The following is a 27,167-nucleotide window of genomic DNA, read 5'->3' on the forward strand; positions in this document are numbered from 1 at the left end:
CTTGTGAACTCCTCTGGCGTACGCCCTGATCCTGATAAAGTTTGAGCTGCGCAAAACTTCCCCATCCCAACCAGCACTAAGAAAGTCCACAGCTTTTTAGGTCTATGTTCTTACTTCTGACATTTTGTAAACAATTTTGCAAACGTGGCCCAACCTCTTACGAACTTGCTGAAGAAGGATCTTCTATTCTCTTGGGGCGCTGCGCAGGCTTCGGCGTTCTCTAATCTCATCGCGTTGGTCACAACACCAGCTATTCTGGTCCATTTTGACATGTCTGCTCTAACAGAAGTCCGCACTGATGCCAACGGCCATGAAATTGGTGCTGTTTTGGTCCAGCATCAAAGCGGCTGCGCTCGCGTTATCGCATATGCCAGCCGTCTGCTCTCTGCGGACGGGCAGAACTACTCTATCACTGAACGGAAATGCCTTGCTCTAGTTTGGGCGGTTGGCAAATTTTGGCCCTTCTTACATGGTCGTCGCTTCGCCGTCACAACTGATCACCACGCCCTCTGGTGGCTCTCGTCGTTAAAGGATCCCACTGGGCGTCTTGGTGGCTGGGCACTACGGTTCCAAGAATATGACTACTCAGAGCCTTAAAAATCTGGCTGTTTACACCATGACACTGACTGCTTGTACCACCATCCAGTGGACCCTCCTGAGACTTTAGATGAAGTGCCGCCATGTGTGCTCTCTCTCTCTGCTTTGAGCAACATCCGTGATGAACAGCGCCGAGATTTCGTGTTGAGTGACATTATTAAGAAGCTGAACTCTCCAAGTAAATCCGTCTACTCGACTGTTTGTACTTAAAGAAGGCACTTTGTACCGCTACAATGTCAACACAAATGGCCGCGAACTGCTCCTTGTGGTGCCTTCCCGCCTACGTTTGAGTGTTACCGCCCAGCTCCATGACGCCCTCACCGCCGGTCACCTTGGTCTCTTTTGGACTTATGATCGTGTTCAGCATCAATTTTACTGGCTAAGGCTTTATCGCTCCGTGCACCGCTACATCGTCGCATGCGACCAGTGCCAACGTCGGAAAAAACCCCCTATGAGTTCTGCCGGACTCCTCCAGCCACTTGATTTTCGTACTGACCCCTTCTTTCGAGTTGGTCTTGATCTCCTAGGCCCTTTCCCTCAGTCTACCTCCGGAAACAAATGGATAGCTGTCGCTACGGATCATACAACCTGGTAAGCCATTACACGGGCTTTGCCAACCAGCTGTTCCACAGATGTTGCCAATTTCCTTCTGTACGATGTCATCCTCCATCATGGTGCTCCATGCCAACTCCTCACAGATCATGAACGCTATTTTCTCTCCCGAGTTATTGACGACCTGCTTCGCTGTTGCGAAACCAAGCATAAATTTACGACGGCCTTCCATCCACAAACTAATGGGCTTATTGAACGATTCAACCAGACTTTAACTGACATGCTCTCCATGTACGTCTCCTCTGACAACCTAGACTGGGACGTTGCATTGCCATTTGGGCAAGGTTCTGTTTGGCACTGCATAAGTTGTTGCCAGACTGAGAGGGTCACTGTTGCCAAACTGCCGCCAAATTTGGTAGATAAATTTGCGCCTGTAGTTGTGGCTTCCTCGCGAGAGTTTGGTGTCGTCCACGGTGCATTTTGCGAGTGCATGAGCGATGCTGGCCGTTTTAATTAACGGAACGAACCGCGCCTTGCAGACGTTGGGGCGCGTTCTCTTGCTGTGCAATTAAGAGATCGTGTCTCAAAGTTAGGGAATCAATGACGCGTCGTCCGCCGTGCATTTCACGAGTGCGATGAACTTGTCCACGAGTGTGTGCGAGACGTAATTAACTCAGTGAATCGCGCGTTCTCTTGCTGTGTGCGCAACAAGTGTAGGACCCCACCGACCAGCCACCGTCGCTTGCAGGGCTCCACCCGCAATAAGCACAAATGACCAAGGTAGCTCACCAAACGTAGCTCTTGCACTCGCAAAATGCACCGCGGACGACACCAAACCCTCACAAAGAAGCCACAACTACAGGGGCAAATTTATCTACTAAATTTGGTGGCAGTCTGGCAACAACCACCCAAAGTCTGGCAACTGACTTATGTAACGCCAAACAGAACCTTGCCGCCATTTGTCACATTTGCATACAATTCCTCACGCCACGATACCGCTGGGTTTTCACCATATTATCTCTTATTTGGCCGCGACCCAACTCTACCTTTCGACACCATCTTTCCGACAGCTGTTGATTCGCCGACTGAATACCCCAGTGACACTGTCACCAGAGCTCGCAAAGCACGAGACGTCGCTCGGAAACGCCTCTTAGCATCGCAAGAGCAACAGAAGCAACGTTACGACGCACATCATCATGACGTCTCCTTTGCCCCGGGTTCCCTTGTGTTGTTGGGGACACAGACTTGGCATGTTGGTCTTTCTGAGAAGCTGCTTTCCCGGTACTCAGGACCCTACCGCGTTTTGCGCCAGGTGACCGACGTTACTTACGAGATAGCCCCGCTGAAGTCGTCATCTCCCTCCGCTCCATTGTCTACAGACATTGTTTATGTCTCCCGACTTAAGCTCTACCACTCCACATCATAGAAAGCACCGAGATGGTGCTTCTGCACCCGGGGGTCATGTTACACAACTACATCACGCTGATGACTCAAGACAGACTGCGAGAAAGACGACGTGATTCTGGGATGTAGGGCACGCTCTCGCTTGCCATCTCAGCTTAGGCTTGGCGTCGTGTAAATATATCTTAGCTGTAACCTCGTTTCCCTGTGTGCCCTCCCGTAACAATATGAATGAAATGTTCACAATTGGGCATCACTTTCACAACAAAATGTGCAGACTTGAATAGAATTACATCTGGCCACAAAAGGGTGGTGGAAAAAAAAACAATTGTAGTGCGAGAGAAGAGACGTCGCAGTGGCTAATGTGGCTGTGCTGTTGTAGCCCCGTTATCGACAGGCAGATTCGAGAGCTGGATGGCGGCAACTGCAGCTTTCATCCAGGCCAAGATTGCTTGCATTCTATTTATGGCTTGCGAGTCAAGTCACACAGTATAAGCTCTGCAAGCGTTACAAAGTAGTGGTGGCAAATGATGATAATGAGCACCGATAATGCTACAGACCACGCGTTTTCAAGCATGTTGGTGCCGGGGAACCCTGCCAAGCTGCATGAAGTGCCAGGAAACCCCCCCCCCCCCCCCCCTTCTTCTAGAGAGCTGTTTTTAATTTTTATTTTAAATAAATTGAAATTCAAAATCAGTACTGTAAAAAAATTTTGTAAACTGTGTTTACTCTGTGTTTAACCTTTTTGCTTATGTTGAACGACGCAAAATCGTGTCTAGAGGGTTAAGCATAGCGTGCAACGCATGCGGGGCTAATTGTGGTGGTGGACAAACGAGCGTAGAAGAGGTACACTATAGCAGAGGCGTAGCAGCACCAGTCTTCAAATAGCTGAAACACGCATGGTGGTAATATAAGGACCGCCCCCCCCCCCCCCCCCCCCCAAGATTAAGCCACCGGGCGTCCCATTTTCGGAGTCTGGCTGGCTACAAACTGCAGGCGAGATTTATTTCTCGGGCACCAAGACGTACTTATGGAGGCTCGTGCGTGGATAATGGAGATACCCTAGATCGATTACACTTCGGGATAGCCATCTAAGTCAGTTGAGTGTGCAAGTGTGGAATAGGGAAAAGTTTATCCGTAGCTTGCGAAACCCCTAGGAGGGGCCTGCGGAACGCTAAGCTTCCGCGGAACCTACTTTGAGAGCCCCTGCTGTATATTACTACCCTCACAGGGATGAACCTCAAATGAAATATATTAAGTGTATATAATAATGGTGCATGAGTGTAGTCAGATGTTCCCGTCTTGGTAGAAGTCAGCAGTAGCTGGGGCCGACGCAGAGTGCTTGTCGAGATCAAACGACATGACATCTACAGAATGAGAGGGCAAACAGTAGGCAACATGGTGTACAGAAAAGAAGTGACAGCATGCAACATGGTAGCAGCAGGCATGACATGTACTGTTGGGAGCTGTCGATGATGTCCAGGAAGATGTGTGCATGGAGGGAACATGCCAGGACAGGTAGTAGTGATAATGAAAGGTACCACTCATTTTCATAAAATATCCCATTCAATGATGAAACTGTTGCGGGAATGCGGTAGCCACCGCTTTGGTGGCTGGGGGTCATCATGAGAGAAGCAACCTGGACTGACTATAAGGTAGGAGGCGTCAAAGGAGGTGGTGCAGGTGAGTCACGTAACACGCAGTTTTTGGCAAAGGGCGATACTTTGTGCTGCAGAATTGTGCACTGGTCTCTCGCAGTTCATCATGAAGGCATGGGCCCGGTTATAAGAGGCAAAAGCAGGGGTCTGATGTCATGTGGGAGGACACACTGCAGGACTTAGGACTCCGTACTTGAATTCCTGGATCCTGATGTCTAATTCCACAGTAATCCAAACTAAGTGAACAAGGTGTTAAGACACCAGAACCAAACAGTGGCAGCTGTCGGTTGAAACGGGTCTTCAGCGGTTTTCTTCTGCAACAGTGTACCGGCATGTATATTGATGTGGGGATAGAATCTGGCAGACACAAGCCTTAGGGAATTGTTACAGCACGCATTATATGCTGAGGGCTACAGTGCAGTGGGCCTCTTGGCTGAAAAGCCTCATCGTAATGGCAAGGTGCAGAAAGAAATGTGCTTGAAGACAGCCATCAGGTAGAATATGTTAAATTTGGCGTCAGAAGTGGATCACGACATTGTGAAGGTGATACTACACGCTGCAAATAATGAGCAAGTTGGACGTAGCAGCCGAGTATTAGAAGCAGCAGGTAATTAATTTCTTTGTAGTATGCCAGAGTGCCAGCACAGAGATCACCAAACATTGTAAGCTGGCTAAAAATAGATGTGCATTTCTTCCATGTTCTAGGATTCTGAATCCGGGAGATTTCTGCAACATGGGAGGAGAGGGGAAAGTGCCGTGCCAATTTATGTGGCCCCCTTTTACTGCACATTAAAAAAAACATTGCAAATAAAAAAATGGGGGGCAGGGGGAGGGTTCAGTAAACATCGCCGTTGCAGTCTTATATTGGCTTGGAGCGGCCGAACACCCGAGGGTGGGGTTCCACAACTACAGCAAAAAATGCAAATCTCAAACGGGGTGAAAATTCAAAAGGGGTGAAGATACTCGTGTCTCCCAAAAATTTGCATCATAAGAACAAATAGCAAAATTTATTTCTGTCAAAAGAACTTGTGCATGTCTTCCTGGAACACATGTGAACGGACGGAACGACGCAGCCGGCTGTCAGCAAAGTGCGTGCTAAAGCTTCGCTTGAGGCCAACTGATAACTGAATGCCAAAGTATAGCCAAAGTACGCAGGTAGACAGGAACGTTACTAGATTATTTGGAAAGAACTGCCAAGAAAGCATCTAGCCTTTTCTGCAGGCACGTGCGCTGGCTACGCACGTGCCTTCAAAACCAAATCGTGTTTTTTGTTTATTATTTTTTTGCGATCTATGATCGCATCTGCAGCAGCTTTGTCCACAGTATTTGTGGAAAGCATCGTCGCTTTGACTGGTCGAGCACTGGAACTGCGTGCACTTCCGAAGTTTTGTCAGTTACATTGTCGCCATACATGATCATGTCAAGAGCAACCGCTCTTTCGTCCACAGTGGTTGTGGCGAACGATAATCACAGTTCCGACAGTGTGCGCTGACCGCGCGCGTTTTTACATAGTTTCGAGTTCTTCCGAAGCTCAACCTTCATTTGACGGTTTCGGTACTGTAATTCATACAACCTACCGCGACGAAAAACAGTGTTCGAAACTTCCAAATATTGGCCCAATAGACACATAGTAGACTATGGCTGGATAATTTCACGAATTCGTATCTCCCGGTCTCACATTGAGATTTTGCTGTACGTTTAGATTACTGCCCTATACTGTATTTACTCGCGTAATGATTGCACATTTTTTCTAAAAAAAAACGGAATGAAGTTGGGAAGCGCATTTAATAACGCGGGTTAAATTATATAAAAACTTTTTCGGGACGAGCAAAAAATGCGGCAATGCAAAAACAAAAATTCGGCTGCTTAGCTTTTTGCAATTGACATACGCGTACACTGTTTGGAAACGGCTTCTTTGATGCACTTTGTTCATCTTCAGTGGTTCATGGCGCTATCTTCTGCAAGCTGTCTCCCGGCCGCCTGCACACGCCATAATAGCGTTTGGTGGCTATCTTTTCTCGCAATCCTTTAACTGCAATATCTGCTGTGATCTCGAGGGGCGCCCAAAAGCTTGCACAGCGACGCACTTTGCCAACTTCGCGGCAACCTCGCACGACGACCACGCCTTTAATGTTGCAGCAAGTAACCAGCATTGCTGCAAGCTACCCCCGAAGCATCAAAACAAACAGTTAATTACAAGATTAACGCCAAATACGGCCACCGCCTCGCTTTTACATGAGAAGTTCCTCTACGCGTGGATAACAAGCAAAGCGAGAATCGGGGCTGCTACCAAGTTGCAGAAATTGACACGATTTTTTGTAGATAACAAGCTACTTTTTCCTGGTTTTTCAGAAACCTGAGATGCGATAGCGACACATGACCCTACACGACAGCAAATCCTGCTGTCGTCGCTCGAAAATTGAGTGCACATGGTTGGGCTTTTTCATATTCACAAGATGCGATCGTTGGTTGGCGCGGGCAGCTTCGTGACCTTCGCTCGCTGCATGCTGATCAGTTGCGATGTCTACACTCGCACCGTTCGTGAACCCCGCTGTGGCGCACAGAAAAGACAGGGGACGTTCTGTGCACAGATAGAAAGAAAAACAATACGGCACGCGGCAATGGGCGAAGGATGGGGGGGGGGGGGGGAGCCAAGGTGGCTGGGGAGGTGGCAAAATAATAAAGAACAGAAGAGATCCAACGGGTGAGGAGGCGCCAGGTGTCGGTTAGCGGGACTGCCGAGGATGAATGTAGGGGGTGCATTTAATACGCAAGAAAAAAAATCCAAATTTTCATGACTGAAGTTGGGGGTGCATTTATTATGGGAGTGTATTCATTACGTGAGTACATACGGTATTCGTTTGCAATAAAATGTGATAGGTTCACAAAAAACCTGGATGACTTGGAATGCATTTTTCTCAATATGGCTGGATATTCGCACAGAAATTTCAATTTCTCAAAAATTTCCCTGACAACTGTACAAACGTAAGAAATGATCAAAATCCGGGAGTCTCCCGAATAAATCCGGCAAGTATGGCAGACTTGGCAGGTATGGATGTGGCAGTAAGACGATGATGGCAGGCAGTGTGGTAACAGCATTCGGCTCTAGCATAGCATCGGGCAGATGGAACCATACCGCACACCCAATGTGTTCCCAAGTCCACACTATGGTCGAAATCTTGATGGAAGTTTGACTAGACATACAAAGAAAATACTATTGTAGACACGGAAGACTTAGAAAGACTATATCATAGTATATATTTCTGCTATGTGCCATGCTCCCAAAATACAGCATCGGGATCTGGCTGAACAAGAGCCACTTCAGGTCGCCAGGAGTCTCCGTCCTTCCAGCAGCTTGCACTGCATGAGTAGACAAGCACTGTCCCGAATTCTACAGGTGCATCTGGAACACACAAATGCAATGGAAACAGTGCTATGACATGTGCCGCATAGTAAGGCGGCCATCACTAGCCCTACATAGCGTCATTTTCCCTAAGGTAAGGCACCGCAACATTTTCACTCGCCCTTGCTGCATGAAAGACGCCTGAGCTTCTCAAGCATATACTCCTTGCGAATGCCAGCAGCGTTAATAAACAATCAAAGGTAGTGTAATCCAAACTTAAACTCGTCTGTCATGCTGTGTTTCTTGTAATTAGAAGTTTGTTATAGAGCGAGTTGTGAACATCATTCTTTTGTTTTTGCCATTATGTCAAGAGCTGTATATATTTCAAAATGACATCCTCTCCACCACAAGCGTCTCGTGAAGCAAGGTGATTCAGATAATTCACAGAGTCCAAGCTAATGACCACGCTAACAGATTAAAGGTCAACTTACCTTTCAGCTTGTGAAGGCCTTCGATTTTCAAGCTTGGAATGAGTGCTGGCATGGCTTGAAGCTCAAAACAACGTCGGGCGCCGCAAGCTTCGCAGTTTTTGGGCTCCCAAGATGGTGGTGGAGGGCAAATAAAAAGTGGTTCTCCTTCCCAGCAAAACCTTCCCAAATTTCACATGAAAAGATAAAAAAGAAGACTAAATAAAAAGAACATCTAGTTTATACGAGTAATACGTATGCATATGGTGCTTTAGATGTCGAGGGACACTGAAGAGAAAATTACGTTCACTTGGTTTAGTAAGTAACTGTAAAATGCAATAAAAAAAGAAATGAAGAAGCACCAAGTTTGAAATGACTTAATTAGCAATTCAAACTGACCCACTACTTCTCTTATGTGCCCCTTCAAACTGATGTCAATTTTTTTTGAACATCAGTAAACTGTTTACTGTGGATCCATCGTGAACTTACTTACACTGTGCACAACACCAGAAAAAATACAGGACAGGGAAGGAGCAAAAGAGAAAGAAAAAGACGGCGCTGTCTTTTTCTTTTTGCTCCTTCCCTGTCCTGTATTTTTTCTGGTGTTGCACTGTAAGTAAGTTCACGATGGATCCTAACCAAGTGGCCCAACTTACCGTCTTATTACTGTTTACTGTGGTCTGTACTGTGACAGCTGTGTAGTTGCACATAAACGCTAGTTAGCATACAAAAGATGTAAAGTACAACTCGAAGCTAAAATGGTGCTTTATTTTCCTTAGACTAAAAATTGAAGTCAAATGAAGACGTAAAGTTGTGATTGCTTTACACTAAAAAAAAAGCTGACAGTGCAAGGGCCAACTTTCACTCACATTTCACTGTGTAGGTGTTGGTGCACTTAAACTTCTCTGAGATGATATTTTGATTGTGTCCATTTTTCAGGATATATTTAAAATATGCACCCTTTTTTTCCTCCTTCCATTTTTACTATTACGTTTACTGTGTTTATTCGTCCAATAAAGGCAAAAAAAACAGTGAGTGAGTGCATATTCAACAAAGTATTTTGCCAGAAGTATCGTTGTGCATTCTTTATTCTTAATATAATGGCTCATTTGCTGCAATCTTGAATTATGATCAGTGACCAAGCAAGAGCATGCCTTCTCCATATCTTGCCAGATTATTCTTCACCATTGGCCTCGATATCTTGGAGTGGTGCCCTCTCGCTTGTGACGTCAGTTTGTGGACTGCGCTCTCAACCGTGTTGCAGCAGCCGCTCCTCCTGTGCACGGATCGTCTGCTTTTTGGTGGGGAACTCTGTCGAACAAACAGCCTCGCGAAGGTCGATTGAGGCCCACAAGGAATGTTTTGAGTGCAATTATGAAATTTTTTTTGGTTGCAGCTCAATCGGCAGAGCCAAGAAACCTACCGGATGGCCGATAAGCACGCCGATGCCGCCGACCGCACTGCTGGCAGAAAGTCAAACTATGTGGGTGTTCTTGCTCGTCATCTGCAGTTTTCGTCGTGATACACTAATTAGTTCAAGTGTTTCGAAATTTCGATGAGCGTGCCTTTCTCCAGCATCTACAAGCACGTAGATGCAAAAATCAAAACGTCGTGGTGTCTACTCGACGGCACGGTGATGTACGATGCAAGCCACATTGTTGAATGTGCGCAGGCGGTGCCATCAATGAAGATCACATCATCGCCACAGATCTGGTTCTGCAAACATGTGCACTTGCGAACCCACCACACAACGTCCCCGTGGCTATCGAGTTGTGTGCAATGATGAAGTACTGCTCTGTGCCTCGGGGGGGGGGGGGGGGGGGCTTCGTCCGCTTGTGAGAAGAACATTAGCTTTCACAAAAGTCCCGAAAAGAAGTGCCTTTTCCCTTAGAATACTTTCTTTTGCAGTGCAACAATAGTGATAGTGAACACGAGGATATGTGTGAGAATCGCTGGTTTCTGCCACCCTGGCATTCGCAAGCAACACGAGATAATTACTTCAGAGCAGCCGTTTAAATTGCGCCTTCGGCGATCAAATGCAAATCAGCATTAAAATACCAAAATTTAGATAATCGTGCGTGGATTGCCGTTATGGGTGGTGACAGGGCGCAAGCCGGTGTTGTATCGTAGTAGAAAAGTTTTGAGGGGTAGGTACTTGTGTGACTCTGGAAGGGGGCAAGTTCCGCCTTAATGCATGCCCCTGGCCGATGCAAATGACTGCAGTTTATCTCAGTAATGTCGGTTCAACGAGAGCGACATCATGAAGTAGTTCATATTAATGCCACACAGGGCCTTAGCTCGGGTATTGGAATATAACAAACAGCTATTGCTGATTGTATATACTGCACACAGGGCGACAAAGATAATGTGACAAGCTTGAGTGTTTGTGCACTAAACAACAAGAGCTGGTTGCACCTATGAATGTATGGTAAGCAGTGCACAGACGCGTGCTTGCCTTGATCAGTAAACTATGTATAAGTATGTACGTACGCCAAATAAAGCTGTAGTCTCAGACGTCCTGTGCCGCACAGCTGCGCTCACAAGGTGCGCTTACCAGAGACAATTCGGAGGCTGTGTCATCGGCTCCCTGTCTAAGGATTTTCCCCGCAGCTTTTGGGACGGCATCTCACCTGGTGCAAGTAGACTACGCCTATAGCATGCGTGCAATGAATGGCTGGCAAGGCGCTGAGACATGGCTGAAAGCTTATTGAAAAGTGCAGCGTAGGGTGGGAATAGCAAAAGTCACTGCCAGCGAAGGGGTTGCTGCACACAATCGATGACCGAGTGGGGCGCTTTCTGTTTCCGAATTTGACTATCCACTTCTTCCTCGGCTTCGAGCCCTTAGGATAGTTGTGAAAGCTAACACCCTTTTTACGAGTGGATGTTCATATAGAAGCACTGTGCAGTACTACGCCATTGCACAGCACTTGCCGCGGAGACAAGCGGCCACAATTTTAAGAAACAAGGCGCTGTGCCTTTAAAATGAGCGTTAAAAGCCAACATTCACCGTCTTTAAAACAGTGTCGGTAGCCGCCATACACAAGATAACACATTGAACTGCATCTTTGCCGAGTTTTACCATGACAGTGGTTTCTATACAGTGCTGTGCCTCCAAAGCGCACGAATCCTTTTACTGACGTCATACAAGCGCGGTTTGCAGCGTCGCCATCAGTCGCGCACCAAACCAATAGGGGTGTGTGCGTGTTGCAGGGTGGGGGGTAGTGTTGCACGAGATTTTATGGTAGGCCACTACTACAATAGGTCATATTTTAACCAAGACTGTTCCTGTAAACAAGGACTGTGCAGTTTCTGCTTGGAAAAAAACTGCTACAAAGTTCAGGCATTGTTTCATACATAGAGCGTTAAAAGCTGACATTCAGAGTCGTTAAAACAATGTCGGTAGCCACCACACACAAGACAACACATTGAATTGCGTCTTTGCTGAGTTTTACCACGACAGTGGTTTCTATACGGTGCTGTGCCTCCAAAGTGCACGAATCCTTATACTGACGTTATACAAGCGCGGTTCGCAGCGCCGCCATCGGTCGCACACCAGGCCGACAGGGGTGTGTGTGTGTGTGTTGCTCAGAATTTTATGGTAGGCCACCACTACGATAGGTCATATTTTAATCAAGACTATTCCTGTAAACAAGGACTGTGCGCTTTCTACTTGGAAAAAAACTGCTCCAAAGTTCAGGCATTGTTTCATACATATCAGACAGCACCTTGGCCATCGTTTTGATGAAGATAATTAGCATGCACGCTCCGGTAAATTCTGCTTCCTTTGCGAACTTCCAAACCCAAATAGATATTTTTGGAACACGTCTGATCCTCAGTTGAACTTGAATTGAGAGAAAAATCTGTCGAATTTAAAAACAAGCGGCTCAAATAACCACAAGGTATCCTTCAACTGCAATATCTGCCAATACCTCCGAATTGATACGATCACTTGCACCCTTCCTTTTTTTTTGCTTTAGCCAGTTCAATAACCACCATAAATTTTCATTTCTTTGAAGCAGAACAAAGTTAGCGTGAAATGAAGTGCATCAATACCAAACTGGCACCCACACTTTTTCGGTTCGACATTCTGTTTTGCAATGCCAGTGATGTTTAGAAAGTTTTTCCTCTGTGTATACGTGCTTTCTAGTGACAATATGCATTTCAGTAATTACCAACTACGAGATATGTTTTTCTGCATCTTAAATGCATATCAGCCAAACGCTTACCTCATTAATTGATGTGCGTAAGGTTGCACACGTTTATGAAACCTGTGGAACACGACGTCGTTGCGGTAAGCCTTCTCGTACAACTCCTGTGCATATGTCACGCATCCTTGCCCCCTGCTAAAACAATACACAACGGTTTGTTAGTAAAACACTGATAGAGCTTTTGTTTGCACAGTCCATAGTGCAGAGAGGCTAATGAAACTGAGGCATGCCCAAAGTACAAAGAAAGAATGCATTGCACATAGCATATAGTTTCAGGCCACATTAGCAATGCTGTGCACAGTGATCTTGAACATGTTTATTCACACAAGTTGCTAGAGAAAACAAACTCCCAAGAAGCAAAATCAGACACCACAATAGATTGCTTTTTGCTGCTCTCTGCTGCTTGCATGCTGTGCCTCATTCTGAATAAGGTGCATATGAATACCGCATAGTGCAAGGCAGATTTTCGTTTCTTGAAATGCATGACGGCCACAGGATTTTAACTATTCCAGGCTACAGGATGGCAAGTATACCGCCAATGACTATACCACTCTCGCTCGCAGATGGCACCTCATTTCCTGTACAAAACTTTGCTTCATAAGCATAAAACAATCAGTGTCTGTCTCTGGACTACACACATGAACACACTGCAATGTATAAACCCTCAATCACTGCCTTCTTCCCTAATCAACATGCTTGTGTCAGTGTTTACACCATTCATACCATCATAGTTTTGAAGTTAATAAAGTAGGTACCTGGAAACCCTAAAAGCATTTCCTTCTCCCAGTTCATACTCTTGCAACAACCTCCTGGCATGGGCATTAGCCGAAACCTCACCTGCAGGTATTTCTCTCTCTTCCTCGACAGAAATGTAAAAACTCTTAAACGCATTCGGTTGCTTCAAGCTACTCAGCATTTCTCTGTGCTCTCGCTCCTTTTTTTTCAGGACCTCCATGGCTTCGAGAGCTTGACTAGATCGCAGAGGCACAGGCTCGACTGCTTCTTCCATCTCGCAATCAAATGTGTCTTCCTTGTTCAAAGGCGGTGATGCTGGAGCAGTGACTCCAGGTGCCACCGAGAGGGAGCCAAGGCTTGCTTCAAGGCCCTGAGTGTTGGCACTGCATGCTTTCTGAGGTGATAGCCTGTCAGGCTGAGCGTCATCGTCCCCCCAGTCGTCCTGGTCTTCCAACCATTGAAAAGATGCGGAGGCCATCGAACTGCTGGGAAGAGTGGTCTTCTCTGCTTGCAATGAACGCTCCTGGCTTCTGACAACCTTCCAGCTGAAAGGTAATGTTCGAAAACATATTTCTCCAGATAGTGTTAAGAAGTCTGTGTGCCTATTTAAGCCCATCTTCTAATACATATACTGGACACACACAGAGAAGTGATATTTACATTACACCTTGTTTTAACTTGTGCCCCTTGATTGATATGTGGGGTTTAATGCCTCCAAACCACCATATGATTATGAGAGACGCTGTGGTGGGGGGCTCCGGGAATTTCGACCGCCTGGGGGTTCCTTAACGTGCACCTAAATCTGAGCACACGGGCCTAACTTGTGCCTTTTAAGGGGAGACGTGGCAATGAAAATTATCTTTGTTATTTATGAAGCTAATAGGATGAAATTTGGCATGCAGATGTCAATTGTTGTGCTGATATCATAACTAAAATCAATTTTGAGTTATCTAATATAACTTTTAAATTATAACACTTGATATACTTTCATTGTCACCACAAAATTAATTAGCTAATTAGACAACTTCGTAAAAATTTTTGCATAAAAATATTTACAAGGGTCCATTTTGTGCCGTGATGCAGATGCAGGTTTATTTTAATATTTCAGTAAGCACACAACATTTTTTTTCCAAAATGTCCTGGACATATTGTCTTACCAAAAACTTTTACAAAAAGCCAATTACAAAAGCGTGCATGATGTGCACACAAATATGGACACCTTTACAGCGCTCACAAATGTCTCAGAATCCAAGTGCAGGAAATTAAATGGCTATAGCTTAATTTGTTGTGAAATGGCACAGGGATGACTGACAGTAGCTGCTCAAAAAGTGAAACCTCAGAAAATGGAGCTCAAAGAAAGTGGAGCTAGAAGCTGATAAAACGGAACTCGGAAGAAAGCTGGCTTTATTTTTCATTGGAGAAATGCATCTTGGTGGCTATCTTGAGCTCCAATCTGTCATCTTTATGATGATGCCAATATGGTGGCACTTTGCCTAGGGAAAGCGGCAAATTTTTATTTTGCTATGCCCAATTTTCACATAGCTTTTGATGACAGCCCACCAGTTAAATGTTCGTTTCTCAACTTCTACCATTTATTTTGATCTAAAACAACACTATGATGTAAAACATGGTCTCAGGATTACAGAAAAAATTTTATTGAATAACTGAACATTTTGACCTAATTTCACTTCTCATTGCCACGTCCCCCCTTAAAAGCAGTGAAAACTCACATGTAGATGCATACTAAAATTAATAAAATTTCAGATTTTAGCCCTACCAAAGTATGGCTTTGGCCGAGTTGACTGTGTAAATGGCATTAAATGTTGAGACATTGAAAAGTCTACCCTAGCTTATGTGCCCTTGCAGCAAATGTACTAAGCTTTCGGGCTATCCAATCAGTAAGGTATACAGTCTCAGCATGACATACAGTACCCCGCACAGTAATGTACAGGGCTCTCACACAATAAGTTCTCACCGATTCCTGCTTAAAAGTACATCTGTCCCATCAACCTTGCTCTAAATTTGTGCTTATAAATCTACTTCATCAGTGTATGCTGCCGTCCTTTATGAAAGGAAGCTCGCGAGCGCATGGCCTGCACACTGCAATGACTGCCTACAGCACCATCAACGGACGACTGAAGAAAGCGCGCCTGTTTTTGGCGGCACCGGCCGTTATCAGAATAGAGTGGGAGTGTTATCTAGCAGCACTTCTTCAACGGCCATTACTCTTTACTTTGTTTGCCATTAGATCACGTCAGAAGCTGACGTGCTTTTTTGGCTGTGGTTTGACGGTGTTGTTGGCAGCCGCCGCAGAGCGCAGGCGTTATGCTTGCGTGTTCCATTTCATAAAGCCCGACAGTGTAGACAAGAGACAGCCCAATTATGGGCGAACTTCAAATACCTTTCCTGTTTGTTCCAGCAGCTTGGGTTAATGCAGCAGAATATGTATATCGTCCGGTGGTACCATTCGCTCTTCTCCAAAGGGCTGTAAACCTGAATCACCAGCAACATATTCCTCGTGCAAAGAGGGCACTGCAGATCTGGTAATGACCGCAAGGCACTCGTAGTCCAGTCCTGCAACAGTGAAGGCAGTGAATTAAACATGACTTGTGGTGATAACGTTTGACTTTTCCCCCTTTTTCATGGGCAACAAATCTTCTTCAGATTAGCTTAGAGATAAAATTCCTGCATATCAGAACAAGCAAGAATCACAACTGCTTTCTCTTACAGAGGAGTTAGGGCAAGCAAGTGCTACTGTAGTGCAAGACCAACTTTCATTACTCGGGCTTGCATTCCCGCGAATAGAAAGTTATCTACACCCACTGACACTTATTAGCACGCTGCCGCAAATGGAATCTACGTCTGCATGATGCATGGCCATTCAGCTTCCCCATGTAGCTGCATGAAGAAGAGGGAAAGTGAATCCTTGCAACTGGTGTGTGTTATGAACTCTTCTTGAATAGTTGAAAAAAAAAAAAAGGAAAGCAGTCGATAAAGAGGAGCATCTCCACTTGCTGCTTCATTAGAAGTGTAATGATAGCAACTATGAACAAAAAAACGGGAATTTTTATGAAAGCTTATTTTTTTTATTGATATAGCCTAAATTAAAGCCAACAAACAACGAAGCCAAAGAAGGTGCAGATGTCATTAACTGTACTGTTTTGACTGCGGTGTAGTAGTAATGACACAAATGTGAACAAAATAAAGTGGACGAAGACACAACCAGCCACTGGCAGGGACCGAAACTGCAACATTCAGACAAGTGCCCGAAGATCTACCATTTGAGCTGATGATGATGATCGTTATAATACTGGCGCACACCCACAAAGGGGAATCGGCCAAGAATTGGGCGGCAGGATTGACAGGAAGTTAAAGGCTTATGGTTTTACAAACAGAAAGTAACTTTGGACTGAAACACATACACACACATATATATATACGTATAGAAGGAAAGCGAATAATCGAGAAAGGAGTATATCTGAGCAAGGATGCAGGCTATCAGATGTGGTTTGAAACAGAGGTAATGATGGGTCCAAAACGAAAGATATAAGTAAAAAAAAAGTACACTAACATGGCAATCGCTTTGTTTCAATTATGTAGTCAAATAACGCAAAGCAAACGTCCCTGTGGCTATAACCTAATTTAATGCTGCCAAGGGATAAAATTAATGCCACATTTATTCTAATCCTAATTTTTCAAGTGAAGCTACCAGGAATCTTTTCTGCTAATAAGAATATCGGTGACAGAATAAAAAGAAATTATTTATCATTTCCATTTCCTCGCAAGCCTGACATAAAGGTGATGCTTTGAGACCAACTTTATACAAATAATAATTTAGATGCGGAACTTCCAATTTCCGTATTGAGCACCACTGTCAATCTCAAAATTTATCCGAAATCTCGAAATTTATCCAATGAGAAGGCTTTGATTTCATTCTGTAAACAAAGGTTTAGTTCTAAACCTTATTGCTGTCGCATGAGCTGTATCAGGCAAAATTGGGATAAGGAGACCGCTAAGAGATACTGTGGCTAATGAATACGCCATCTCATTGAGATATATGCCACAATGGCCTGGTACCCTTAACAACTAAAGTTTTTGCAAGTTTGTCGGTATGAGCTGTCGAAACATATGCATAAGCGTTAAGTTGGTTCCCGATCACAGAGCAGCACATACTGAAAAAGAATCTGTAATTATAACTGCTTCTGATTCGCCCAAAGGAAGTTTTCGCAGTGCCAGTAGAACAGCAAATAATTCTGCTATGAATATTGGTGTGTAATCCGGAAGCCTAACAAAAAAAGACCAGTCAGTGAAATGCGAGAAGATACCTAACCCAGCCTCTTCATTTGATACGGATGCATCAGTCGCATTAATGTTGTTCATGTTCACGTGTGCCAAGTAATCCTGTAGCCGATCATTTAAATACTGGAATGGCATTTGCTTCGCGTTAGTGAGGACGACGCAACGAGCAATGGAAAGAAAAATGGTAGGTGTAACCTTAAAAGACAAGAAGAGAGCAGAGTGAATTAGGGAACAAACGAGGATTAAGGATATCGTAGCTGAAATCAAGAAGAAGAAATGGACATGGGCCGGGCATGTAGCGCGTAGACAGGATAACCGCTGGTCGTTAAGGGTAACCAACTGGATTCCCAGAGAAGGCAAGCGGGTTAGGGGGAGACAGAAGGTTAGGAGGGCAGATGAGATAAAGAAGTTTGCGGGTATAAATTGGCAGCAGCAAGCACAGGACCGGGTTAACTGGCGGAACATGGGAGAGGCCTTTGTCCTGCAGTGGACGTAGTCAGGCTGATGATGATGATGAGAGGGGTAAATGTTCTCAAATTTTATTTGAAGGTCTAAATTAAAGTTACTTGTTCAGAAAATATGTTTGATTTGGACATCCAGTGATTCCAGCAGCGCTCGAACGAATGTGGTTTGTGGGGAGTGGAATCCCGACCAAGTTTAAAAAAATAAGATTGGCTCTTTAATAAAAGCATAAAACGGTTCTCTCTGGGGCGAAGTGTATAGTTCTAAAAATGTTTCGATAGTAAGTATTTTAATTCTATTTAACAATGAAGGGAGACACGCTTCTATGTAGAGCACTGTTAGCAACAAACGGGCAGTTCAAGGCACAATCATAAAGCTTCCCTTTCTGACAGTATGAGCAGTCCGATTTTATAAGCCGCACTCCCAGAAAATAACGCACAGCAGAATTCTATGATAGGATGCATATACATTTTACAGATTATTTCCAATGTATTTCTTTGCAACCCCGTTTTTCTATTACTGAGCTTGCGTAACCACCCCATGGCTTGTGTTGCCTTAGACCCTATTTGGTCGATGTGACTTTTCCAATTTAACGAGCTGTTATATATGATGCCAAAGTATTTGAGTAAATCCACATGAGGAATCAACTCTGTGCCATACATCAGGGAGATGTTGACAGAACCTTTGAATGAGAAAGCTAGAAGCGCGGTTTCGTTTATGTTTAAAAAATTTAATCTTTTCAAGCCACTCTTCTATCACGTTTAGGTAATTCTATAATGTCCCATAAAGTAATTGCAGATCACTATTTGCCGCAAAGAAGGCAATGTCATCTGCATACACATATAATTGAATATCGCCATGTGTTGGAATCGAGCTGAGGAAAATGTTTAACAATGGTGAGAGTACTGCCCCCTGTGGTACGCCACGGTATTGCTGATATCTGTTGGTTGGAAAAACAACCCCTTTGAGAGCAATAAAACTCTCTCTCCCTTAGAAACTCTGCTACCTATACTGTCATGTAGTTTGGTAAGCGATACATTTCCATCTGCTGTATTAGTATTTTATGCTCCACTTTGTCATATGCCTTAGCCAGATCTAGAGCAACTAATGCACAATACTATCTTCTACACCGAGCCAACTGAATACGACTCTCTAAATCCATGTGCGCACACCAGATAGAACATCCCGATCTAAAGCCAATTTGACTGGGGCTCAGTATTGACTTCTCCTCAATGTATTTCATTACATGTGCATTCAAAACTCTTCCAATTAGTTTAACCGAATTTTATGTAATACAAATTGACCTTACATTGTCAAAGGCAAACCCAAGTCCCTGTTTTTGAAGTATCATAATTATTTTGAAAACCTTCGAATCCACAGGTATACAAGAATTTTTCAAAGAGTAATTAACCATATTACAGATTTCACAGTGCTTTTATCACTGCTGAGGTTGCCCCATCTGGTCCAGATGCTGCAGGAGGTAAGTGCCTCACTACATCCGCTAGTTCCGCTCATGTCACTTTATTGAAATTCTCCTCTGCAATCGGCTTTACTATGATGATGATCTTTGTTATTCTGGTGCACACCCACAAAGGAGGATCAGCAAGAACCGGGCGGCAGGATCTTAAGTAAAAGGCCTATGGTTTTTCAAACACGAAGTAATTTTGGACTGTATCAGACCCAGGTAGGCTGATCAAAGACTGAGACGGTCACCGATGAAGCAGGATGCAGCAAATGCCTTGCCGGGTTTATTGTCGCCGCTTATATTAGGCATAATCGGTCGGTGCGCACCGGAGTGCGCATCATGAGTCATGGTCAGCATGACCCAGCACGATACATCTCCCATCCTTTTTTTTTTTTTTTTAACAAGGCGTAAAAAAGAAGTGCAATGCGATAGAAAAAATACAAATTCAACAGTATTCCGCCGGAACTAGCCGCTAAACTATTTGAGCAAAGTTGGGGCCGTATGCTAAACGTCTTGGTTCCTCCCTAATGCGCGCGGATCTTCTAGGTGCCGGCGAAGTCACGCGAGGCGGGCTCTGATGTGGAGGCTCTTCTGCGTCATCATCTCCGACGTCAGTGTCACTGTCGCTGGAGTACGTAAATGGCTCCGAGGTTGCCAGCAGCTGTTGGCGGTTACGCCGCAGCGTTCTCCCCTCTCCTGTTGCGACGTTGTAGGACCTCGGGGCTACTTTTCCCAATACCTTAGCCTTTTGAGACCAAGCCTGGCCTTTCACGCGAACCACGTCTCCCGGTAGGAGTGGTCTCAGCGGTCGTCCAGACGACGTCTGCTGGCGCTTTTTTACAGGACTCTTGGGCTGCAGGTTGAAGTCGGGGATCCTAGTGCGTAGAGGCCTGCCCTGCAGAAGTTCCGCCGGCGACCGGCCATCCTGCAAGGGAGCAGAGCGGTAACCAAGTAACCCAAGCCAAAAATCTTCATGTGTGGTCCCAGTCTTCTTAAGCAGCCGCTTTATAATTTGGACACCCTTTTCTGCTAGCCCGTTGGAACGTGGAAACATTGGGCTCGAAGTTATATGTTTGAAATCGTACCGTCTGGAGAACGTGGCGAATTGGTGACTTGCGAACTGGGGGCCGTTGTCTGTGCAGACTTCCATCGGTATTCCATACCTTGCAAAGATGGCTGCCAGCTTGTCGATAACCGCAGTTGCCGATGTCTCCTCGAGTTTTTCAACTTCTGGAAAATTGGAATAGGCATCAAAAACAGCCAGGTACGTGGCTCCAGCATAACAAAAAAGATCTACGCCCACTCGGTACCAAGGGTGATCAGGAGGGGTTCGTAGCAAGAGGGGCTCGTCCGGTTGTTTGTACGCATAGGTTTTACAGACAGCACAATTCCGTACAACGTCAGCAATGTCAGAGTTCAAACCAGGCCAAAATACTAAACGCCGTGCCCTAGCTTTGCACTTATTTAAACCAAGATGGCCCTCGTGAATGCGGCTTAGGGTTTCTGGACGCAGTTTCTTTGGTATAACTACTTTACAGCCCTTCAGAAGAATTCCGTCGACAACTGAAAGTTCAGAGGCGAACGGCTTGAGTGTTCCTTCGAAGTCTTTGTTTAACGACAAGCTTTCTACTACCGCACGTAGCTCCGGGTCGTTAGATGTTTCCCGAGACAAAAGCTGTTTCGTTCTTTCACTCACTAAAGATGACAAAACGGCCACTGCGTGTACTTGAATGTCGCCAAAATCCACTGTGTCTTCACGCTCTGACGGTGTGGCCCTTGAGAGCATGTCAGCAAGGACCAATTCTTTGCCTGGAACAAACTGTAGAACATAGTCGTATATTAATAAGCGCAGAAAAAATCTTTGAAGTCTTGGGGGCATGTTCCCGATATCTTTGGACGAAATGGCTAGCAACGGTTTGTGATCGGTGTCGACCACAATTTTCCTACCGTACACAAACTGGTGGAACTTCTCGCAACCGTATGCTATACCCATCGCTTCTTTCTCTATTTGAGAATAACGCTTTTCAACGTCGGTCATGGCTCGTGACGCGTAGGCGATAGGACGCCAGCCACTGGAGTGTCGCTGGAGCAGTGCGGCCCCTATGCCATCCTTAGATGCGTCTGCCGTTATCTTTGTCTCTTTCGCGGGGTCGAATATAGCGAGGAGCGGGGCAGTGCGCAGCGCTTCGCAGACTGCGTGCCATTCCTGAGCGTGTTTTTCGGTCCAGTCAAATACGGTGTCCTTCCGTATCAGGCTTCGAAGAAGCTTCGTTCTATCAGCGAGAGTTGGCACATATTTTCCAAAATAGTTTATTACTCCAAGCATACGTTGTACGGCAAGTTTTTCAGTTGGTACGGGCATTTTGCTCAAACAGTCTACAAGAGCTGCATTTGGACGAATTCCTGCTGAGCTGATAACATCGCCCAAGAAAACTATCTTCTGCACTCCAAACTGGCACTTCGCCCTGTTGAATGTTAGCCCTGCGCGTTGGGCTGCGCATAGAGCGGCTTGAAGGCGACTGTCATGCTCTTGCTTGGTTGCTCCCCACACGAGAATGTCATCAATGTACACTCTAACTCCGGGTAAATGGTCAAAAATCTCGCTCAGTGTTTTCTGGAAGACTTCGGGGGCAGATGCAATGCCAAATGGAAGTCTAAGAAATCGGTAGCGCCCGAACGGCGTGGCGAACGTGCATATCTTTGAGGTAGGTTCATCAAGGGGAATTTGGTGAAACCCTGCGTTAGCGTCTAGTCGACTGAAGAAATTCGCACCAGACAGCTCCGCCTCAATGTCTTCGCGTTGTGGCATCTGGTAGTGTTCGCGTTTCAAGCATGCGTTTACGCTTCTTGGATCCATGCATACCCTGAGGCTACCGTCTTTTTTTCTTACAATAACAAGCGGGCTTACCCAATCAGTTGGTTCGTCCACCTTGCAGATAATGTTCGCCTGTTCCATGCGCACCAGCTCTTTCTGTAGGGGTTCCCGTAAGGCCAAAGGAACGCGTCGCGCTGCATGGATCACTGGAACCGCATCGTCATGTAGTACCATACGATATTGCCGCTTCACGCACCCAGTGCCTTCGAAGAGGTGGCTGAATTTCTGCGTCGTTGGGCGAGACCGTTGCGTCATTGGAGTCATCCCTTCAGTGGTTACGAAATCAACCACCCTGGAGACAAGTGCTAGAGATTCAGCCAGTTCGAGACCTAATATACTCTGGCCCCGCTTCACCACGAAGAAATCTGCAAGGCACCGACGCTCGTTGATCGTAATCACCTGAGTTGTCACTCCGTAGTGCATGATAGCATTTCCGCTATAGGATCGTAAAACGGAATTACTTGCCCTGAGGGGTGGATTCGTTCGGAATTTTTTGTACACTGACAGTGGTAATAAATTGGCTTGGGAACCAGTGTCTACTTTGAATGCAACTTCTTGCTGTCCAACTTGGGCCTTAACAATCCAATCTGTTTTCTGGATTCCGCACACGGTGACGTCAAAGATTGCAAAGTCTTCCTTTTCCTCTTGTACTTCGTCGACCTCATACTTTCTGCAACAAACCGCAAAATGATTTCGGCCTGCGCAGGCGCGGCATATTTTGCCAAAGGCGGGACATTTCCTAGGCTCATGTCTTCGATTGCACTTGCAGCACTGGACAGGAGCTTTCCGGCCTTGGGTGCGATGTAGGTAACGTTTTTCGGTGGCGTCCACTCTTGCTTCGTTACCTTGCCATGCTTCGTTTTGCTTGTTCGCGAGCTCTGCTGCTTTGCAGATTTGTTCGGCCTTCTGGAGCGTCAAGTCCTTCTCGCGTAGCATCTTTTCCCTCAGTTTAGTGTTCCAGGAGCCAAATACGATTTGGTCGCGTATCATCGAGTCAGCAAGCGGACCGAAGTTGCAATACCTTGCTTGCTTGCGCAGGTCTCTTATGAAATGTTCCACTGGTTCAGCTTCATCTTGCGTCCTTGTCCTGAAGACATATCTTTCGTAGACTTCGTTTTGCTGCTCTGCACAGTACTCTTCAAATTTCTTTACCACAGTCTGGTAGTCTTGCTTGTTCTCGCCTTCTGCGAATGTAAAGTTATTGAAGACTTCTAAAGCGTCGTCCCCAGCAGCAGTCAGGAGCCTGGCTGTTCTAGCAGCTTCTGTCAGTCGTGTAGCTGGCTCTGTTGCTTGTAGAAACAATTCGAACTTTTGTTTAAAAAGCTGCCAGTTCTTCTGAACATTTCCTGTCAGGCATAGTCGGTCCGGTGGCTTCAGTAGTTCCATGATTGTCGGCACCGGCGAAGCGATGTGGTAGCATCCGCCGTCGATCCCACTTCTGACACCATGTATCAGACCCAGGTAGGCTGATCAAAGACTGAGACGGTCACCGATGAAGCAGGATGCAGCAAATGCCTTGCCGGGTTTATTGTCGCCGCTTATATTAGGCATAATCGGTCGGTGCGCACCGGAGTGCGCATCATGAGTCATGGTCAGCATGACCCAGCACGATACATGGACTGAAAAAAAAAATTATATAGAAAGAAAAGCAAAAAATCGAAAAAGGAGTATATCTGAGCAGGGATCGATGCAGGTTATCAGATGCGATTTGAGACAGAGGTAATGGGGGGTCTAAAATGAATGATATATATATATATATATATATATATATATATATATATATATATATATAGAGAGAGAGAGAGAGAGAGAGAGAGAGAGAGGAGAGAGGGCAGTTTAACATGGCAATCGCTTTGTTTCAATTATGTAGTCAAATACCGCAGAGCAGACGACCCTGTGGCTATAACCAAATTTAATGCTGCCAAACGAAAAAATTATTGCCACATTTAATTCTAATCCTAATTTTTCAAGTGGAGCTGCCAGGTATCTTTTTCGCAGATAAAAATATTGGCGACAGAACAAAAAGAAATCATTTATCATTTCCATTTCCTCGCAAGCCTGACATGAAAGTGACGCTTAAAGACCAACTTTATGCAAATAATAATTTAGTTGCGGAATTCTACAATGCAATCTTGTATAAGTAACTTACAATTGCCGTGTGTGGCGATCGTTTTCCCTTCTACTTCATCGTCCACAGCAACAACCCTTTGAACTTCCTTTACCCGTATTTCGAAATTACTACAACACAGCACAGTACGGTTTCATTATCGGACAGCGAGGCATAAAATTACCAACAGTTTTCAAGCGGCCGTTGCCAGAAAAGAAAATGAGTTATAGCCAGGAGAATTGACATTTTGGCAAGTACAACTGATTATGAGTCTTTAAAATGGGCTGCCAAAAAAGAAAAGAAAAAGGAAACGGGGAGGACCTTTGGACAATCCAAACCGCGGATCTCGAACCGCGGGCTGGCGGCCAAGCTGTTCTGCATCACAGGTCCCAACGTTCCTTGTTCCATCCTCAGGGTTGCGGTCAAGTAGCCGGCGGTTACATTTATTTTATTGGATCTACCTCTTGTTCCGCAACTGTTTTAGTGCACTGATAAGTGTAACTTCATCTTATTTCATGTCTGTTTCTTCTCCGGGCCAGAGGCCTACCCTCTGGTCAGCCTCTGTTCCCCCTCAAGATCTGCCCCTGTGGTTGTTTCTCTGCAATGGAACCCGTAGCGTTCCTATCCCTTTGGTGCCGACCACCGGTGGGTTCACCCGCATGAAAAATCCCAAGACAATCCAAGCGGAACTTCGTGCGATCACTCCCCACTCTCTACTGATAACAGAGGTTCGTCAGTTTGGACGCGGGGGGACACTATGCTGCTCACTAGACAAGGCTTGCATCCAAGACCTTCTGAAGTGCACTACTTTTGCATCACATCCGGTGAGCTCTTTTATCCCACCTCATCTAGCTTGCTGCAAAGGATTGGTTCGGGGGGTAGACGCAAGTCTAAGCCAAGCAGAAGTCTTGGACATCTTTTCCCCAGCAGGTGTTATTTCTGTTTACCGCTGTACCAAACAGGAAAACAAACAGAAAGTTCCCACTGAAACTGTAATTGCCACATTCACTAAAACAGATTGCCCTTCGGAGATCAAGGCATGGCCACTTATCTATAAGGTTGAAGCTTTAGCTCCCCGTCCGTTGCAATGTGCTAAATGCTGGCGCTTTGGGCACAGTACTAAAGGTTGTCGATCGGGGACTCGATGCCGCACATGCGGGGCCATATACGGGGCTGGTCATAGTACTGCTGAGTGCCAATCAGACAATAAGACATGCTGTTTGTGCAAGGCAAATCATGCTGCAGACGATCCTCACTGCCCTGCAAGATCAAAGGAACTTCAGGTGATTGAAATCATTGAAAGGAGACGATGCTCTCGTAGAGAAGCAATTGCAGCAATTCAAAGCAGGATTAGGGTTATGCCCGCATAGCAGCCCGTCCACTCTTTCTATGGATGCATCACTTTCTCAGTCCATTTCAGCTATGGTAGAAAAGGCCGTAGAAAAAGTATTAGAAAAACTTCTACTCAATCTGTCTGACTCACTCAATAATATTATGGATTCACAGATGTTGGGCGCATCTGATCGAATAACTAAGCGTATCCAACCTCCTAGTGCCTCAATCAGTAAACCTGCCAAACATCAGTCAGATGCCTCTATCGATAATGAGGCAATGCCTTCCAGATCTAACACAACTGAGCAGGAAGGTATATCTGATTCAGAATCATTAAGTAATCAGGATGTAGACATGGATGCTCGCCTTTTGAAATACACCAAATCACCTACAAGCAAACTTAATAATTCTTCTCATTCAAAAATAAAAAAGAGTGTGAAGGAACCTAGGACTAAAGCAGACTTCTTAAAAGACAGTATCTTAGATCAAGCAAATGCTACTGCTTGCTTATCATCATAGCGTGTCTTAGAGTACTTCAGTGGAACTGCCGTTCAATTCTCTCTGCAACTACAGACTTATTATACCTAATTTCTCAACAATCTCCAGACATCATAATGTTACAAGAAACTTGGCTGTCTGCTGATCAAAACTTTTATTTAAAAAACTATCCGTGCTTTCGACTGGACAGAGACTCACGTGGTGGAGAATTAATGTTTTTCATTTCATCCAAAATTTGTCATAAAGCACACTTAGTTTACCAACAAATATCACACGATTATGAAGTATTGGTTCTGGAAATTCACTTTCCCGGATGCGCGCCACTATGTATAGTCAACAACTACTTTCCGGCTGGAATACAAGATGAAAGAGCCCTTGATGTGACTGTGAGTTTTTGCAGAAACAGTATACTATTTACGGGAGACTTCAATTCCCATCACGTGTCGTGGGGATTCCGCACTGATTCATCTGGAAAACCGTTGTGGGACTGGACTAATCGGAATAACCTTATTTGTTGGAATTCCAGAATTCCAACATTCGCTCGATGTAATTCGAGGTCCTTTTTAGATTTGACATTTGCAAGCTAAAGTGTGACAATATCGTCTTGGACTGTTCTAGATACAGCTACAAGTAGTGATCACTGCCCCCTGGTATTTGAAGTCAGCATTTCTTTAGTGACGGTAGATCGCCAGGTGCAAAGTTTTTTTAAACTACTCTAAATTTAAAAAGAATTTACAGTCAACGCTGTCTTCCTTGCCCAATATGGAAGCAAATATGAAAGCTATGAGCCTTTGTTCTACCCTAAAGTGTACAATTAAAAAATCACAGTTCACTATATCGTCAACAAAGGGAAAATTCATATCTGCCTGGTGAAATGTGGATTTTGCGAGAGATTATAGACACCTGTCACGGACAGCCATTTTTGGCGACCCCGCGTCACGGCAATTAACGGGCGCCGTACTCCCCCACTGACCGTGGGAACGGCGGGCGCATGAAAGAGAGCCGAGAAGTGCAGAATGGGGTGCTCTTCTTCGAACGTCGCCGCCGACGTTTGATCCTTTGTAACTGCGGCGGCGTCTGCAGGGTCGTGGAAGGGCGCGATGTACCCCGAACAAGGATTAGACTACGGGACGCTCCGGCTGAGAGCCAAACAGTCTGACCGTTCCCA

General features: G+C 45.3%; 1 protein-coding gene across 2 annotated transcripts in view; it reads right to left on the reverse strand.

The window, feature by feature from the left end:
• Nucleotides 1-7,442: 7,442 nt before the first annotated feature.
• trus (programmed cell death 2 like trus) overlaps nucleotides 7,443-27,167 on the reverse strand; it is a 30,762-nt gene continuing 11,037 nt past the window's right edge. Inside the window, exons 2-6 of one of the 2 annotated variants that reach the window (XM_037421668.2) lie at nucleotides 15,363-15,535; nucleotides 12,982-13,506; nucleotides 12,245-12,358; nucleotides 8,043-8,200; nucleotides 7,443-7,611 (exon numbers count right to left, since the gene is read on the reverse strand). In XM_037421668.2, coding sequence (XP_037277565.2) covers nucleotides 7,475-7,611; nucleotides 8,043-8,200; nucleotides 12,245-12,358; nucleotides 12,982-13,506; nucleotides 15,363-15,535 — 1,107 coding nt within the window. In that variant the 3' untranslated portion in view covers nucleotides 7,443-7,474. Of the gene's footprint in view, nucleotides 7,612-8,042; nucleotides 8,201-12,244; nucleotides 12,362-12,981; nucleotides 13,507-15,362; nucleotides 15,536-27,167 lie in introns of both variants that reach the window. The other variant, XM_037421667.2, reaches the window with a different exon arrangement.

The sequence above is a fragment of the Rhipicephalus microplus genome, chromosome 2, assembly GCF_043290135.1.
Source record: "Rhipicephalus microplus isolate Deutch F79 chromosome 2, USDA_Rmic, whole genome shotgun sequence".
Taxonomy (NCBI): Eukaryota; Metazoa; Arthropoda; class Arachnida; order Ixodida; family Ixodidae; genus Rhipicephalus; species Rhipicephalus microplus.